Source organism: Syngnathus acus, chromosome 14 (genome assembly GCF_901709675.1).
Source record: "Syngnathus acus chromosome 14, fSynAcu1.2, whole genome shotgun sequence".
NCBI classification, from domain to species: domain Eukaryota; kingdom Metazoa; phylum Chordata; class Actinopteri; order Syngnathiformes; family Syngnathidae; genus Syngnathus; species Syngnathus acus.
In genome coordinates this window covers 5309642-5326483 of record NC_051099.1, presented here as the reverse complement: position 1 = coordinate 5326483, position 16842 = coordinate 5309642, and the positions used below count along the sequence as shown (strand labels likewise).

At 41.3% G+C, this 16842-nt stretch overlaps 4 protein-coding genes and 1 long non-coding RNA gene across 5 annotated transcripts; 2 read left to right on the top strand and 3 right to left on the bottom strand.

The window, feature by feature from the left end:
* Nucleotides 1-136: 136 nt before the first annotated feature.
* Nucleotides 137-1771, bottom strand: LOC119133755 (complement component 1, q subcomponent binding protein). Its single transcript, XM_037269891.1, has 6 exons — nucleotides 1382-1771; nucleotides 1106-1256; nucleotides 938-1025; nucleotides 768-863; nucleotides 579-701; nucleotides 137-476 (listed from the first exon to the last, which is right to left on the bottom strand). The coding sequence occupies exons 1-6, from the start codon at nucleotides 1623-1625 to the stop codon at nucleotides 327-329; spliced, it is 852 nt and encodes a 283-aa protein (XP_037125786.1). The 5' UTR covers nucleotides 1626-1771; the 3' UTR covers nucleotides 137-326.
* Nucleotides 1772-2642: 871 nt separating this feature from the next.
* On the bottom strand, nucleotides 2643-7243 carry dhx33 (DEAH (Asp-Glu-Ala-His) box polypeptide 33). Its single transcript, XM_037269815.1, has 12 exons — nucleotides 6860-7243; nucleotides 6493-6653; nucleotides 6146-6373; nucleotides 5901-6071; nucleotides 5446-5631; nucleotides 5245-5356; nucleotides 4982-5141; nucleotides 4826-4914; nucleotides 4627-4754; nucleotides 4341-4544; nucleotides 4169-4255; nucleotides 2643-4008 (listed from the first exon to the last, which is right to left on the bottom strand). The coding sequence occupies exons 1-12, from the start codon at nucleotides 7068-7070 to the stop codon at nucleotides 3700-3702; spliced, it is 2046 nt and encodes a 681-aa protein (XP_037125710.1). The 5' UTR covers nucleotides 7071-7243; the 3' UTR covers nucleotides 2643-3699.
* A 660-nt stretch (nucleotides 7244-7903) lies between these two features.
* Nucleotides 7904-9413, top strand: LOC119134150 (P2X purinoceptor 1-like). The gene is made up of 2 exons (XM_037270642.1): nucleotides 7904-8271; nucleotides 9188-9413. Exons 1-2 carry the CDS (start codon nucleotides 8120-8122, stop codon nucleotides 9402-9404), a joined length of 369 nt encoding a protein of 122 aa, XP_037126537.1. The 5' UTR covers nucleotides 7904-8119; the 3' UTR covers nucleotides 9405-9413.
* LOC119134152 lies at nucleotides 8179-14234 on the bottom strand. The gene is made up of 4 exons (XR_005100275.1): nucleotides 14153-14234; nucleotides 13333-13365; nucleotides 9158-9354; nucleotides 8179-8330 (listed from the first exon to the last, which is right to left on the bottom strand). It is a non-coding gene; the product is annotated as an uncharacterized LOC119134152 (long non-coding RNA).
* Nucleotides 10081-14111, top strand: LOC119134151 (P2X purinoceptor 1-like). Its single transcript, XM_037270643.1, has 9 exons — nucleotides 10081-10186; nucleotides 10304-10373; nucleotides 10786-10873; nucleotides 10956-11036; nucleotides 13018-13159; nucleotides 13266-13411; nucleotides 13554-13644; nucleotides 13794-13859; nucleotides 13937-14111. Exons 1-9 carry the CDS (start codon nucleotides 10136-10138, stop codon nucleotides 14057-14059), a joined length of 858 nt encoding a protein of 285 aa, XP_037126538.1. The 5' UTR covers nucleotides 10081-10135; the 3' UTR covers nucleotides 14060-14111.
* Nucleotides 14235-16842: the final 2608 nt, after the last annotated feature.

Below are 16842 nucleotides of genomic sequence, written 5' to 3'. Positions count from 1 at the left end.
TTTTATTTTCTTGGATATTTCATTTTAGTCTTCTGAGAGGTGTTACTTTATTTTTTATTTTGGCCAGATTGCAAAAACAGTTTAATGAATGTAACACTCAATTAGCGAACATAAAAATTCATTACAACACGATAACTATATGTTGAACTGTTTTAATCGCATTTTGACCTTGAAAAACAATATACGCAATTAATGTCCAGAACACAACTTGTCCAATAATGAAGCTAACTCGCAACATGATCTTTGAGTAAGTGCTACAAATATTTGCGTTAGTTGCGGCTGGTGTGGACCGGACAAAAATGGAACACCTCGACTCAATAAATAGATTAGTTACATTTCACAAAGGTTTTGAGTTCTTCCAGAAACTTGATGTACTGTTGATGTTCGATGGCAGTGCTCAGCTCCATCAGTTCATCTGCAAAGGTGTTGTCGACACCCCGGTCGGCCAGATAGTCCATCATGTGATCATAGAGGTCCTGGGAAAAGACACAAAACGGCATTATTTATCTGCCGTGTAAATCCAGACTTCTGGGAAACTGTGAAATCCATCAGGACGGGGTTATTGTGACAATACTCACGTCATTCAGAGAGTCTTTGGTGAGTGTGTAGCTAGTTTCTTTCCAGTCTGTATCCCCTTCTGGCTGGAAGCTGACCTCAAAGATGCCAAAGATGTCGCTCTCCTCCTCTTCACCATGTGACAACTATCCAGAGGAGATCAAGATCACCCAAACGTCCGTCGCGGGTTGTGCTGCCACTTTTGTTCTTACCTCATCTTGAAGGAATTGACAGTCAATCACTAGTGTATCTTTTGCAGCCTCTTTTGTAACTTCAACAACAAAGTTGGGTGTCGACAAAATTTCAGGCTGTGAGGACAAATCGGGTTTTTATCATTTTAAGAGGGCCATTCAAACAATATTCTGGACTTTTTTTTTGGTACCTCTTCCCCTGGTTTTTGCTCTCCTTGCTCCGAGTCATCAGCAAAGTTTGGTAGAATGCTGTTATTGACATTGAACGTGACCGTGATTCTGGAAGGGGACGCAGAGAAAAAGTCAAACCCAATATTTAGAGATCTGCCAAAATAGACCACAGAGTGAAGGTGCCTTACTTTTCTCCAGCAAGGCGTTTTGTGAGTAGTGCCTCAGTGCCCTCCATAGACAGTTCCCAACCTCCGGATATCTTGGGGAGAACCCCGCTTTTCTGAAGCTTTTTCTCCTCTTTGATTTCGTCAAATAGAAATTCCCCAAATGCCTTGTCACCTGTAAAAGGAGAACAAAATACGAATAAGGATGTTTTAAAAATAAGCCAGGATCACCCTAATGCACTCTTAATAAGCCATTAAGCCGGTTTGTAACTAATTCAACTTTAAAATCATGCCATTTACCCTCTGTGTGCATAGCATCGCATCCACACGACGCCGATGGATTCAACAGCTTGGAAGTGAACAGCTTCGGCCTGTACCCCGAAGCTCCGTTGCCGTTCATCATCCAGAGTGAGCGGGTGAAGGGTCTGGCTGTGGCCGCGCTTGGCGAGCACAATGTCGGGCAAGTAAGAGGCAGAGCCCGTGCTGTGGAGGCCTTCGGAAGGCGGAGAGCGGCTCCCACCGCGCGGACAACTGACTTGAGCATGTTTGAAAATGGAGACACAGCTAGCCCTTCCGACCGGGTACTTTATGGCTGCTAGAGAGTGATGCCGCAACACACGTGTGTGGAAGGACACATTGACCTGTCGTAGCTATGCCCTATGCACCGGAAGTAATGTCTGACGTACAGGAAGTGTTACGATAAATCGTTAGCATGTGTTCGTACGTCAACGTCACCGCCATGTTGGATGTGGCATTTGCGTGTTTTTTAAAGCAGTAAAATTTGAAAGCTCTCATGGGATTTAAGGCATTTCTTGAATTTGGCAGTTTACTCGATATTTTCGAGCAGAATTGGGAAATTTACTTATTATAATGGACAAAACGTCTGCGATTATCTCATTGCTGTATGTGAAGCATCTGTAATGTGCCATATAAATAAAGTTGTGGGTTTGTGCAATTTCCAGTGCTTGCCTGCAACCTGTAGCTTCACTGTGGCAAGATACTACAGAACAATCATAATCTTGTCTGTTATCATTAGGAGCATGGGCACAAACAAAACAGAGGCAATGTTTATAAAGTGATAACTTACCTAAATATTGGTCAGCTCAGCTCACTTTAGCAATTTTCCTGCCTATTCAGTTTCTCTTTGGCCCTTGACCCTCAACCGCCCCCCTAACTTACAAAACATCACTATAGCATCATCTTTGAAGTCTAAGAAATGTTTGACCCTTATATTACAGAAGTCTGTCATCAAGGCAGAAAGTCCGGCCTATTTTGAATACTATTTGTCTTTATTAGGGTCACGGGTGCACCCGAGGCTGGTCGACAGCAAATCCCAATTGCTTCTTATTCTTACAAAACGTTGTTTAGTAAAATGAGTATTACATTTAACCACCACTATACTGACCACCTTGTAATCTAATAAGGGTAGCTTTAATGGATGCAAAGTGTGGGTAGTTTTTATCCCTCAACCCCGCTTGGTCAAATCCTCAATTCAAGCGTTAAGAATAAATAACCCAGCTATGTTTCGAACTCAGTGCTGGGTTAGAAAGTCAAACTCAAATAACCTTTTCAAATGCATTATTTTTTTATTATAACATGACATGCAGTTGCTCTAACATGATCAACATTGTGTAAAAATATTTTTAAGTTATTTCTGGCACAGTCCTGAGTCAAAGTGTACAAAATCACAAAAGATGCCTCCAGATCTTTCCCCATCTGTGATTTACTTTCTACAAAGTGTGAAAGAACTATATATTTTCCTTCTCCATGCATAGCATACATTTTCTGAATTACCTCGACAATATCAATAGGTAGAAACTAGAGATGCTTTCATGCGTCTTTCCCTGACGAGCCAGTGGCAAAGGCGTCAAAACAGCATGCACAAGTGGGTGCAGATATTCCAAAATGCAGTTCTTATCACGTCGACATGCTGCAATACTTTGTCAAAAGAAACCCTTTCGAATACATTATTGCCCGAGTCAACTGTACAGTCAATTTATGTGTCCTGTAAAATGTCCCCAAGCGCACTTTGTATAAAGTCAGTACAATACAAGGCCTAGTTGAGTCTACCTGAACATTCTTTGGAACTCATTATCAATATTTGGTTTCCAAACATTTTTCTATATAGTCCGAGATTCACGGCAAAGAATACACATACTAATGAGAAACTGTGATTCGTATTCAAGGTGAGAATATACTTTTAAAATGCACGCAAATTGGAAGAAATTCAAACATCCAACAACAAATTCCTATTTAACCGTTGCAAAATGGGATTGTTGAACCAAATGACAAAATCGGAGTTGAGTGAGATATCAATGTGCACATTCATGCCGCGGTGACACTTTTGACTTACTAGGAGGTAGTGTATCCTATCAATAAATACAATAAGCTTTCTTGAGAAGTCCAAAAGATGCAACCTATCATACATAGAGGGGGTCCTGGGTTTACGTGAGAGTTCCTTTCCTACGATACCGGTGTCTAATTTTTGTTCGTAGACCGGAACATATTTAACCATGAATAGAAAATCAGTGAAGAACAATAAAAAGAAAGAAATCCTACTATTAGGAAATCAAGGACCTGTATTACTGGATTAGTGAGGGTGCACGAAACATACCCGGTTAGCTCTTGGTGGGACGCAGTTTGCGACTAAAGTAGTCAGGCGCTGCATCGAGCAACCAATCGGGATCCACCAGGCACAAGTCCCTCATGTAACAGCGCGAGGTGTGCAGCAGCTCATTGAACACCACGTATGCCGGCTTGGCCTGGAAAAGGACAGACGAAGGGTGGATGGCCACCGACTGGTGGGTGTCCAGGGCTAAGTAGCTGCCGTCGGGTTGAAGCTCCGCAGCGTTGATAAACATCCCGTGGGCGAGGCATTGGCGAACCTTCCCTGTGTCTGCTCCACATGACTCCAGCTTTAAGTTCAGCTGACAGAATAATTAGCAAAAGAGAAAAATGAATAGTTTTCTTTTTTTCCACGTCAACTCAAAAATGGCTTCACTCATTGGACGGAACGGCAAACGTGAGTGGGGCTCAAAGTTTTGCCCAGCAGATGCAGAAGTGATATTAGGATTTGTGGAGATGTACCTTAAGGCAGATTTCTCGGAGTTGGGCTTGGACGTCTTTCACTAGACCCATATTCCTGCTGTTGACAAAATTCTCTCGGCACCATTCCTTTATCCCAAAAAAAAAAAAAAACATGTCAAGTCGCATGGTGATATGTGATAACGATGGTAAATTACTAACGTGCAACACTTGCCTTATTCCCCCCGACTTTCTTGAATGCTCTGTAAATGCTGAGGAGTGTCACGTGATCTCCTTCGCTGGACATGAACTTCTTGCGCACGGCGAGAACCTCGTCTCGCCGCGCTGGGGGGTTGTACAGCACGGTGTCCACAGACAGCAGCGATACGATGCTTAAAATCTCTTCGGAACAGGAATAATTGGGAGACAGCAGGATGGTCTGCAAAGCACCAAAATGTCATACTGATGTGATTTGTTCTTTGATTTTTCTTCTTGTGTGGAAACATTTCAAACAATATTACCTTGGCATATCTTGGCTCCAGGGGGAAGCTTGACATCTTCTTCCCCAAAGCAGTGAGGAGAACCTTCCCGTTGTTCCTCTCCAAAGCCCCAAGCAGCTCCAAATGCTCCACAGCTGAGCGAATGGCATCTGTCGTGGAAATTGCAGCTCATGGTGTGATGGGCAAATACGCTACAGTTTGCGATCTTTTCACACCTTACCCGGGGAGGGCTTGGACATGAAATCAAAATTCATCACATCCGGAATCCCGAGAGCCATGAGCTGGAGCATCACACTGGCTAAATTACACCTAGAAAACAACGAGCCATTCGGTGAGCGCGTAATTACCCGCTAAAAACAAACGAGACTAAGATTACCTCTGAATCTCAGGCACAGTCATAGGGATGAGATGATCAAACTCCTGCTCCGTGTAGAGACGGTAGCAAATTCCTGAGTCTTCCCTGCCGGCCCGGCCCGCTCGCTGCCACGCCTGCGCTTTGGAAACGCGCTGCACTGCCAGAACCTCCAAGCCACTCTCTGAGAGCCAATTCAAAACCAACATACACACATTTATTTTGTATGCATTGTCTGTTTTTAATGACGCAAAATCTCATTTGTGACCTCACAATAATGATCTCACCGGGGTTGAAACGTTTGGCCTTCACCATCCCTGTGTCAACGACATATTTGATCCCCGATATTGTAACTGATGTCTCAGCTATGTTGGTTGATAAGATAACTTTCCTGCAACCCTTGGTAAGGGGAAAGAGGAGCAAAGTAAATTTGCCGTGCATTTAAACCTCATTGACAATCTACTCTGGACTCGTGTTTTCTCTTTTACCTTTGGAGCTGCCTGAAAGACCCTGAGTTGTTGCGCCGGAGGCAGTGACGCATACAGAGGGAGGACCAACATAGGTCCGCAGTTGTCAGGCAGATGCTTGGCAATGTCCCGGCATGTCCTTGCTAGAGCCTCGATCTCTTCCTGGCCCGTCATGAAGACCAATATATCATGTGATGGAGGTGCTTCCTGCGCATAGACGAGACTGTTACAGTTTTTGTTGTATCATACGAGGACAACTTTTTATCTTAGGTTTGTAAATTTTGCAGATATTTAATCCATTGCATTTTTTTTTTCACGATGTATAAATAGCAACTCTCCATAAAGGGCAACTTTGTTATTAAATGTAATGTGTGGCATTGAAATGTTTTTTTTTGTAACCCTTTTACGTAATGAAAAATATTTTGAATGATTAACTCATTTATTTACTTGTGTTTTTTTTTTTCTTTGGAGACTACCTGATGTATTTGGAACACGGTGACAAGAGCAGCTTGGAGGTAGTCGGACTGAGTCTGCTTGGTGTAGAAGATCTGAATGGGATGCTGCCTGCCCTCCAGGTATAGTACAGGTGACTTGTTGAAGTATTCCGAGAACAGGTCCACATCCATTGTAGCTGACATCACTATGACCTGGGCGGGTTAAAAAAAAAAACAATGAGACAAAAGGGTAACAATTCACAAGACATCAACATAATAAAACCTACTTTAAGAGGAATCTTGCCAAGTTCCTTGCGCCGGCGCTGAGCTGTCTTGACAACCCCAAAAAGCACATCTGTATGAACAGTGCGCTCGTGAGCTTCATCCAGGACGACCACGGTGTAGCGCAGCAGTAAGGGGTCGCCAATGGCCTCGCGTAGGAGCATTCCATCAGTCATAAACTTCAGCTTTGTCTCGGGGGACGTGACGTCCTCAAAACGTACGGTGTAGCCCACCTGAACATAGTTGGAGTTGGAAGTATTGGCAGTCGAAGTAATCATTCATCATAAAACAAACAATGGTAAAATTAAGTGTATTACTATAATAATAATAGTTTGTTCATGGGCGGACATACCAGCTTCCCAAGTTGCGTTCCCTTTTCTTCTGCAACTCTCCCAGCCAGTGATATCGCAGCCACTCGGCGGGGCTGAGTGATGGCAACAAGACCCTGGCGTCCGATCCCTGCCTCATACAAATACTGGGGGATCTGGGTGGTCTTCCCCGAGCCAGTCTCGCCTAATAACAGATTGAGTCTTGTCAAAAATCAGGACATCTGACATTACACACACAGAGACTTTCCTTAGAGTCAAATTCATCTCATGTACTTGATCACATAGGAGTGAGTGTGTGAGGGGGGGCAGACGTTTGAATGCACTAAAAATGAACACTTTTTTCATTTTTACCTACATAGGTTTGTTGAGAATTACTGTGGGACACGTTACCTATCAAAATAGCACTGTGAAGCTGTCTCAGTTGGCTCAAAAGCGGAGTCCTCGCTTGATAAATGGGAAGTTGTTTCCTCTGAACATCGATCGGCGTGGTGGCTTTTGCCTTCCCAGGCAGCAGCATACCAGGTTTCTGCTTGTCGAGGCGGAAGAAAACGGACCCCGGCTTGAATTTTTTAGCCGGAGGGTGGTCGGGATCGTAGGGCATGATCTAGAAGACGAGATTTCCTAAGAGCATTCGATGTCGCGTCTTTAAGTCTCGATCCGATGTCAGCAAATGAAAGTAAGAATGGTTTTCATGCTCACGCGTAGACGCGTGCAGGCGCCACCGCAGTTGTTTACGCTTCGGCTAAAAAAAAATGGCCGACGAGATAAGCGTCGTCGCAGGTGTTTGACGTCATAGAATATGCAGGACAAAAAAGTCCTGAGTCGCCAAATGACGTCTTCAGTTTAATTTCATAGAAACTATTTTAAATCTCTTTTTTAATTCAATTATTCTAATAATTTAAATTCAAATCTTCTTCAAATGATGTTTTTGTAAATACTACAATGTTTGATTTTGATTTGCACGGTCATAACTATGAATGTATATTTTTGTATTCATGCTTTGAAATTGAAACCTTTCAAATATCTTAGATATTGAAAGTATGTTTTGTAAGTTGTGCTTGGAAACAATGTATTAGAAAAATACACCCTTTTTTATTTTTTTATTTAAAGCAGTTTTTGTATCGAATCCAAGCTTCTCTGGAATCAAATAACCTTCACTTGATTTTAGTAGAAATGCATTCCTGTCTCGGGCTGACTCAGTGACTTTGTGTGTCTTGACATGTGAAGAAATTGACAATAAAGCAGACTTTGACTTTTGAGTTGCATTTGTCATGCCCTGCAATTAATTATACATTTATTTTATTTATTGATTGATTGTCAAGTCATTAACTTGCCTCACCATCTAGGGCAAATTTCCACTAAATTGTAAGCAAGCATGCATTGGACGTAGGACATGTCACTCTCTGCGGCAAACGAACATAACTTTGGACTTTTCGTCATGGGGTTCCCATCACGTCAAGGCGACAAAATCGTCTACATTTATCTGTGACGCAACTTTCGGCTCATTATCGATGGTGACGTCAGCATTAAAGATCATACGAGCTCTTCGTGTGCGCATATGAGAGCGTGGAGAGCAACAACTTTTGCAACATTAGAATACACCGAGACAAATGTGACATAGGCGGAGGTGCAAAAGAAAGGCAAGAAAGAATGGGCAATGAAATGAAAATGAGCAAATTCCTCAAGTCCCTCTCTGACTTCTTCTTCACGTATGAGACCCCACGCCAAGTGGTGGTCAGGAATAAAAAAGTAGGTATAGTGTGTCGCCTCGTCCAGGTGGGAGTCTTTGCTTACATCATCGGGTAAGACTTTCATACAAAACTTTGCTTTGTCCAGAAATTATGAGCTTGTTCGGAATGGCCTGAGACAAACGTAAGAGATGAGTGACGCACATGCATCCACACGTGCACACAAACGCACTCACTGTTTTAGGGAACAAAAACTACATATTAAAACAAAACAGCATATACAAGTACAGTGATCCCTCGCTACTTCGCGTTTCGTTTATGGCGGCTTCACTACATCGCGTTTTTTTTTTTCAAAATTAAAAAAACATTTAAAAGTCCAAATAAAGTCAAAGTCTGCTTTATTGTCAATTTCTTCACATGTCAAGACACACAAAGAGATCGAAATTGCGTTTCCTACTATTCCACGGTGACAAGACACATTACATATATATATATATATATATATATATATTATATTGGTCCACGGACAAACAAAACATTCTAGTAAACAATGCAAAAAGTAAAAACAAGAAGGCACATACAACGAATAAATAAGAGCAATGAATAAATAATAAATAAATAAATAAGAACAACATGGTTGAAATGGAGCAATCGTGCATACAGCAGACAGTCAGTATATAACGCAAAAGTACAGGAGCAGTCGTGCAAGGCAGCCAACGTGACCAAAAAGGCCAGGACCTTATGCAGCCGAGGAAACATGTGTCTAACCTTTAGGACAATGTAGTATTGCTCCAAATGTTCGTTTACATTCCTTTAGAAGTCCGTTTTCGCGTAATTAACATCTTTCCGCTAACTCATTAGCCTGCCCAGTACTTCTTGTTGGTGACCGTACTTCACGGATTTCACCTATCGTGCGTAGTTTTTGGAACCGATTATCCGCGATAAACGAGGGATTACTGTATAACGTTTGACACCCCTGGTGTAGATGAAGTTTACATACCTGCCCGATTGTACACCTGTACCTGTACAGGTGGGTGTTCATGTATGAGAAAGGCTACCAGTCCAAAGAATATGGAGTCAGCTCTGTCTTCACCAAAGTGAAAGGAGTAGGCTACACCAAAGAGGGGGAGCATTCGGGAACGGTCTGGGATGTGGCCGACTATGTGTTCCCACCGCAGGTTGGTCACTGGATGATGACTGTTGGTGACACATGCAACATAGATAATCAAATGTATATTGGTAAATAGTCAAATATATTTGGGCTACCGTTTTATTTCCATGTATAATGCGCCCCCATGTATAATACGCACCCTAAAAATGGCATGTTGATGCTGGAAAAAAGCCTGTACCCATGTATAATACGCACCCAAATTTTGACTCCTACTTAAGTCCGTAAACGTAAAATTATTTCAGAAAAAAGATCATCTTTGGGAACAACCGGATGTTATTCTGCCGGTCAGTATCACTGCGCATGCGCTAGCAAACTCAATAGCGAAGAAATGTTTCGGATTTGTGTAGGGTACATTGTGACAGCAAACGAGCAGGTGATCGAGCAAGCGTCTGATACGAGAGCATTGTGTTCGTATGGAGCGTGTTTGAAGTGAACAGCAGAGAAGAAAGCGCATCTGTAATGGCGGCCTCCGTATGATATCCGGATAAAAAAAAAAAAATAATAATTGTACCCATGTATAATGCGCACCCCAGATTTTAAGACAATAAATTAGTTAAATTTTGCGCATTATACATGGAAAAAAACGGTACTTTCTGAAGTCATTATTGTTTTTAATTCCGTAAATCAAATTGTCATGGTTTATGAAAATAAAACTAAATGACTTTCAGACTGAAAACATCTAAAAGATTGTACACACACACACACACACACACACACACACACACACACGAATATGCGACGATTTAATTGACTGTTAAATACTTGTCTTCTCATTCTAAACTACAGGGAGACCCCTCATTTGTGGTGATGACTAACTACATCCTAACTGAAGGACAAAAGAGGGGAAGTTGTCCTGAGGTATGTTATTCCTTCACCCCCTCCGAGGGGATTATGACAAGAAACCAATGTAGGAGACGACACCGCCTTTTGGCTCCTTTTTGGAAAAAGCTAACGTCATTTCCTTATTTACAACAGCACCCAGGGAAGAGCAACTGTAGCTCAGACGCCGACTGCGAAAAAGGGAGTTTCAAACGTACGGGACACGGTAAATCCTGACAGCGTGTGCACAAAGCAAGATCACTGTAGGCTTTTCTTCTCCTATTTGACTTAGTCTCAGACCTATAAGACATGATGATTCTGACAGGATGGATGAGATAAAGAGTTTGACAGCCTTGCATTTGCCAAATGAGCTATGGCTAAAAGATGAACTCGTGCAAAAAGCAGCCTTCGAGAAAAATCTCAGTGAATTCATCCACAGAACGACAAATCACAAAAGGGTGCGATAAGGGAAACAGCAAATTCAGCCTCTGCTTGGCTTCACATCTTGCTAGCTGCTGTTGATGCTAATTAAAGATAAGTCGAGTGGAAGCAGAAAATGTTTGCAGCCCCTCGATCAAAATAAAATGTGCCTGCTTAGTGCTGCACTAATGATGGATTTTTTTTCTTTTTCATTCAAGGTCGTATGACTGGCGTGTGTGATCCCATCATAAAGACATGTAGAGTTCTGGCTTGGTGCCCTATTGAGAATGACCACAACATACCAGAGTAAGTTCAAACCCTGAATTGTCACATTTCTTCAGACTGGTTAAAAGAAGTAACATTTCTCCAATTCCTTCTTCACCTCCAGCCCTGCCCTTTTGTTGGTTGCGGAGAACTTCACAGTGTTCATCAAAAACACTGTAACATTCCCCTTTTTTGGCGTGACAAGGTATGGTCAAAATTGAGATGTGATGATGCAACGAAGCGTTTTGCAGAACAAGTACCGTATTTTCCGCCCTAAAAGGCGCACCTAAAAACCTAAAATTTTCTCAAAAGCCGACAGTGCGCCTTATAGGCCAGTGCGCCTTATATATGGATCAACTGATGAATTTGTTGATCCATACTGGTTGTACACAGTGCTCTGCCAAAATGTTTCAGTACGTTTTAGTACGACTAATAAATTACAAGGTCGCATCGCTTCCCAGCATTACGGCAACTGTAGTCAGGGGGCGTCACCGAATAGCTGTTGTACCCGCGAGGCTATTTCCTGTCAAAATAGGCTGCTCTGTTAATGTTTCGAGTAAATCTACGGATCGATATGGAAGGGAAACATAGGTAAGTAGTACCAATGCGTTAGATCGAACTTTAGTCAGTTCCGATCATTTTATAGGAGATCGTTTGAGAAACGCGATTGTTTACACTTTGCTGAGGCTCATGGGAGATTGCGAGGTGAGGCTCGTGAGACTTTGCGGATGGCTAATGCTATTGCGATAGCTGCTATACGTACCAGGCTATTTCATGTCAAAATAGGCTGCTCTGTTAATGTTTCGAGTAAATCTACGAATCGATATGGAAGGGAAACATAGGTAAGTAGTACCAATGCGTTAGATCGAACTTTAGTCAGTTCCGATCATTTTATAGGAGATCGTTTGAGAAACGCGATTGTTTACACTTTGCTGAGGCTCATGGGAGATTGCGAGGTGAGGCTCGTGAGACTTTGCGGATGGCTAATGCTATTGCGATAGCTGCTATACGTACCAGGCTATTTCATGTCAAAATAGGCTGCTCTGTTAATGTTTCGAGTAAATCTACGGATCGATATGGAAGGGAAACATAGGTAAGTAGTACAAATGCGTTGGATCGAACTTTAGTCAGTTCCGATCATTTTATAGGAGATCGTTTGAGAAACGCGATTGTTTACACTTTGCTGAGGCTCATGGGAGATTGCGAGGTGAGGCTCGTGAGACTTTGCGGATGGCTAATGCTATTGCGATAGCTGCTATACGTACCAGGCTATTTCATGTCAAAATAGGCTGCTCTGTTAATGTTTCGAGTAAATCTACGGATCGATATGGAAGGGAAACATAGGTAAGTAGTACCAATGCGTTAGATCGAACTTTAGTCAGTTCCGATCATTTTATAGGAGATCGTTTGAGAAACGCGATTGTTTACACTTTGCTGAGGCTCATGGGAGATTGCGAGGTGAGGCTCGTGAGACTTTGCGGATGGCTAATGCTATTGCGATAGCTGCTATACGTACCAGGCTATTTCATGTCAAAATAGGCTGCTCTGTTAATGTTTCGAGTAAATCTACGGATCGATATGGAAGGGAAACATAGGTAAGTAGTACCAATGCGTTGGATCGAACTTTAGTCAGTTCCGATCATTTTATAGGAGATCGTTTGAGAAACGCGATTGTTTACACTTCGCTGAGGCTCGTGAGACTTTGCGGATGGCTAATGCTATTGCGATAGCTGCTATACGTACCAGGCTATTTCATGTCAAAATAGGCTGCTCTGTTAATGTTTCGAGTAAATCGACGGATCGATATGGAAGGGAAACATAGGTAAGTAGTACCAATGCGTTAGATCGAACTTTAGTCAGTTCTGATCATTTTATAGGAGATCGTTTGAGAAACGCGATTGTTTATAGAGGGCTCGTTGGTTATTGGCTAGTGGATGCATACCGCAACCCTAGTCAACCTCAGTTTGATGCAGTATAGCTTCTATTTTATGCGCCTTATAAGCCGGTGCGCCTTATATATGGACAAAGTTTTAAAATGGGCCGTTCATTGAAGGTGCGCCTTATAACCCGGTGCGCCTTTTAGGGCGGAAAATACGGTAAAAAGATTGAAGAGAACTAATGACTGCTAATATACAATACAGGAAAATATAGAATACAAATTCCACATGTTGTTTTTGTGTTTTCAGGAGTAACCTTGTGGATGATGGGCGGAATGCAAAACTCAGCAAATGTGTCTACCACAAAACGCACGCTCCACTGTGTCCCATATTCAGACTGGGAGACTTAATCGAGCAATCCGGTTTTAATTTCGAGCTCATTGCCAAAATTGTAAGTTTGACATAAAGGGTGGATTGATTAAGCCTCAGCCAAAAGCCACACAAATTGCATTACATGACAATAAAAGCAGCAAACGTTTGTGTTGCTCCTTTGAAAGGGAGGGGCCATTGGTGTTGTAATTGAGTGGTCGTGCAACTTTGATTTCGATGTCAAGTACTGCATACCTGTATACAGCTTCCATGGACTATATGGAAACCCTGAAGAAAAAGACAGACACAAAGAATCAGTTGGCTACAACTTTAGGTACGCACACATATTTCTCGAGTCTTTGTGCATATGGACCTGATTTCTTAAAAAGATAATAGAATGGAAAGAATCATGCAGCTCTACCATTGGGTGATAATGCTAAATGAGAGGATGGATGTAACATTGTCATTTCTTTCAGGCATGCAATACATTATATGGTGGACAATGTACAAACAAGAACGCTCAAGAAAGTTTTTGGTATCAGGATCGATATCATTGTGGAAGCACTGGTGAGTAATGCCAATGTTAGCGTTATTGTTACAATTTATTGACTAAAGTGTTGAGAATGGGAAGATAAAGCTAAGCTAAAAAAATTTTTTTTTTAAATTATGCACTTTTGCAGGTAAATTATTTTCTTAAACTGTTACTGTTTTAACAGGGCAGAAAATTTGATGTCATCCCAACAGTGACAGCAATTGGCTCCGGCGTGGGCATCTTTGGAGTGGTATGTTGGTACTCACTCCTATTTATCTGACTTGAAATGAAAAGATATCTCAACAGCTGTAAAAACAATCTTTTCAGGTTACTATTGTCTGTGACTTGGTGCTGTTGAATTTGCTACCCAAAAGAAAATTTTATAAGGACATGAAATTCAAATCCGTACCACCCGTAAATGGGCAACAGGTAAGCCGCGTATGCCGTTAACTGGAACGTTCTCATGCTGAACTTGTTAGTTTGACCGCAAGATGGCAGCAAAGATCAGAAGAGGGTCAAATGCAAATCTCGAGTAGATGATACCTGTCATGAGTTGACTTCTTAACGGGTGATGTCCTCAGCTTGTGATGCAGGACCAAGAACAAGATCAAGATCAAGACCTAGATTCAGAAGGATGCAGGACAAAGACAGATGAATCCAAAGTAAGCAATTATCATTTAAGCAATTAACATAAGCAATAATTGTCATTCAAGGGCTCTCCATATCTGTAAACTGCAAAAGAGTTGAAATATTTGATATTTATATTATATATAAATTATATATATATATATTTTCAATTATATATATATATATATTTAATTGACATTTTGATGTTTAAAATTTACATGTGTTTAACTAAAAAGTGTTACAATTTCCAGAGCGACATAAAGTGAATCTGAAAAATAGAGGTAAAATCAACCACGGTTGAGACGATTGATTGATTGATTGAGATGTTGCGCTCTAACAGGGACAACAGCGGAAACATTGAACAACATGAACAAGGCGGAAGTTTCACAAGTGACCGATGCATTATGAAATGCGGCCGAACCTTCAAAGCCAAGTCTTACACGCCTCAATGGACTGAAAAGGACAATTCGTCGTCGACCTGACTGAACATCGTCAGCTGGCGGGGGGGGGGAGAAAAAACAAAAAAAGACAAAGCGGTTGTAAATGTGTGCTGATTAAATTGCAGTTTACACAGTACGCGGTACTTTCTAAAAACTTAAACACAGACTGGCTGCAACTTGTAACAAAAACAAAAACCCTGTGACTTGAAGTTGATTTTCCCCCCACAATTCCAAGCAAGAATTATTATTGCGACCTTCTCATGCTTAGGTTAATGTCAGGGATTAAAGAAGCTTTTGTATCTAAGCCAAGCCTTTCTGGAATCACTCAGAAAATAACCTTCACTTGTTTTTAGTAGAAATACTTTTGTGTCTGGCTGTTGCATTTGTCTTTCCCTGCCTCAAATGTTTCTCCAGTCTTTCTATATAAGCATTTGATATTCAAACAATTAGCTTGAGTAATAGCTCCACTTTGCTAGGTATGGCCTCAGTGCCAAACTTTTTTTTTCTGTCTAATGCCAGACCCACTAACATAAACAATTATAAGCATGCATTGTTTTCAATACATTCATCCTACTAATTGTGGCTGATCAATGTGGATTTTTTTATTATTGTTCTCAATATGACTATTTTACTAACAATATTAAAGCTGACATATGGCTATAAATCAGGGGTGTCAAACTTATTTTGGTCACGGCCGCATCATAGTCATAGTTTGCTTCAAAGGGCCATTCAATTTATATTATATTATATTTCATATGTATTGTATATGTATGTACTAGTTTTCAAAACAGACTAATAAAACCTGTTCAAAAATTATAAAAATGTAAGATTGAAAACAAATATTTCAAAAAACAAATATTTCAAAAAATGAATGGTAATAAAAATGGCTATCAATATCAAAAGTGAAAACAATTAGAAATTTTGGAATTGAATTCGATGCACAATTTGTCTTTGCGGGCCACCTAAAATGATGCGGCGGGCCGTATCTGGCCCCCGGGGCTTACCTTTGACACCTGTGCTATAAATCCTTCCTCATTTAGTTCTGGTCTGTAAAGTGTCATTTGTTTGTCAGCCAAGTTGTGAGAAGGTATCATGATGGATTTAAGAGCAGACAATAACAAAGTTCAATAACTTACAGACTAAGGTGGTCAAACGTGGGGCAGCCAGGCTTGAGTCGCTCATCCTGCTGTGTCAGCTGATTGTCTTGGGAAAGTGTCAGAACCTTGAGACTTGGCTGCGTCCATAGAGAAAAGAGGAAATGGTCAGACAGTCTGAAGACCATCCCCTCCAGGTCAAGTGTTGCCAGGGAATGTATTGGGCCAGATTTCTTTTTTTTGGTTTTCCTTCCCTCTTCCTCCTCCCACTACTTCTTGTTGTTCTACCTCTAGTCTTACCCCGGAGAAGCTTATCCTTTTTCCTGCCTGGACATTGCCCACCTCTATTGCTCCTCCTTCCTTTTCCTCTTCCTGTCTTCCAATTGCGGCCTTGACTGCCTCATCCATCTCATTTTCAAGTTCTTGGTTCACTTCCACTTGATCTGTAACACCCAAAATCTATCCATCAGCCTTGCTCATTCCCCAACACAAGCAACTTTTCATTTGTGTCAATATTTGTATAGGCCTGATGAATACTTTGAATTTATTAGGGCATTATCTGGTAATCATCTAATATGGCCAGTTTGGAGTATGAAGCAAAAAGTCCTTCCCAGGTCACACCTCAGTCTTGAAGACCAATCATGGTTCATTGAGGTGGCTATGAAGTTCATAATCTCCTTTATTGACACATATATATACCAGTGGAGCTATAAAAATGAAATATCATGCAACAAATGATGAAAACAGTCCCAGTAACATTAGCCAGACAGTGTTGACACAGCTGCTGCTCTGTTTAGATGCACTTGTAATCAAACTTTGGCAATTAAGATCACAGCAAAACAAGTGAAAAACTTTTTTTCAGAAGCTATACAAGTAGAAAGCATTTTTTGGGATAATATTTGCACATTTAATACAACTTTTATGCACTGAAATTAGAAATGCAAAGTAGAATGCGGCTGTATCATTTGTTGTATGCCACTGCACAAAATCCTGATAAGAAGGCTTAATGACTCTAAATAGTGTCTTCAGGAATAGGCAAACAGGCAGTGTTTTTTTTTTTTTTTCTCGTCTA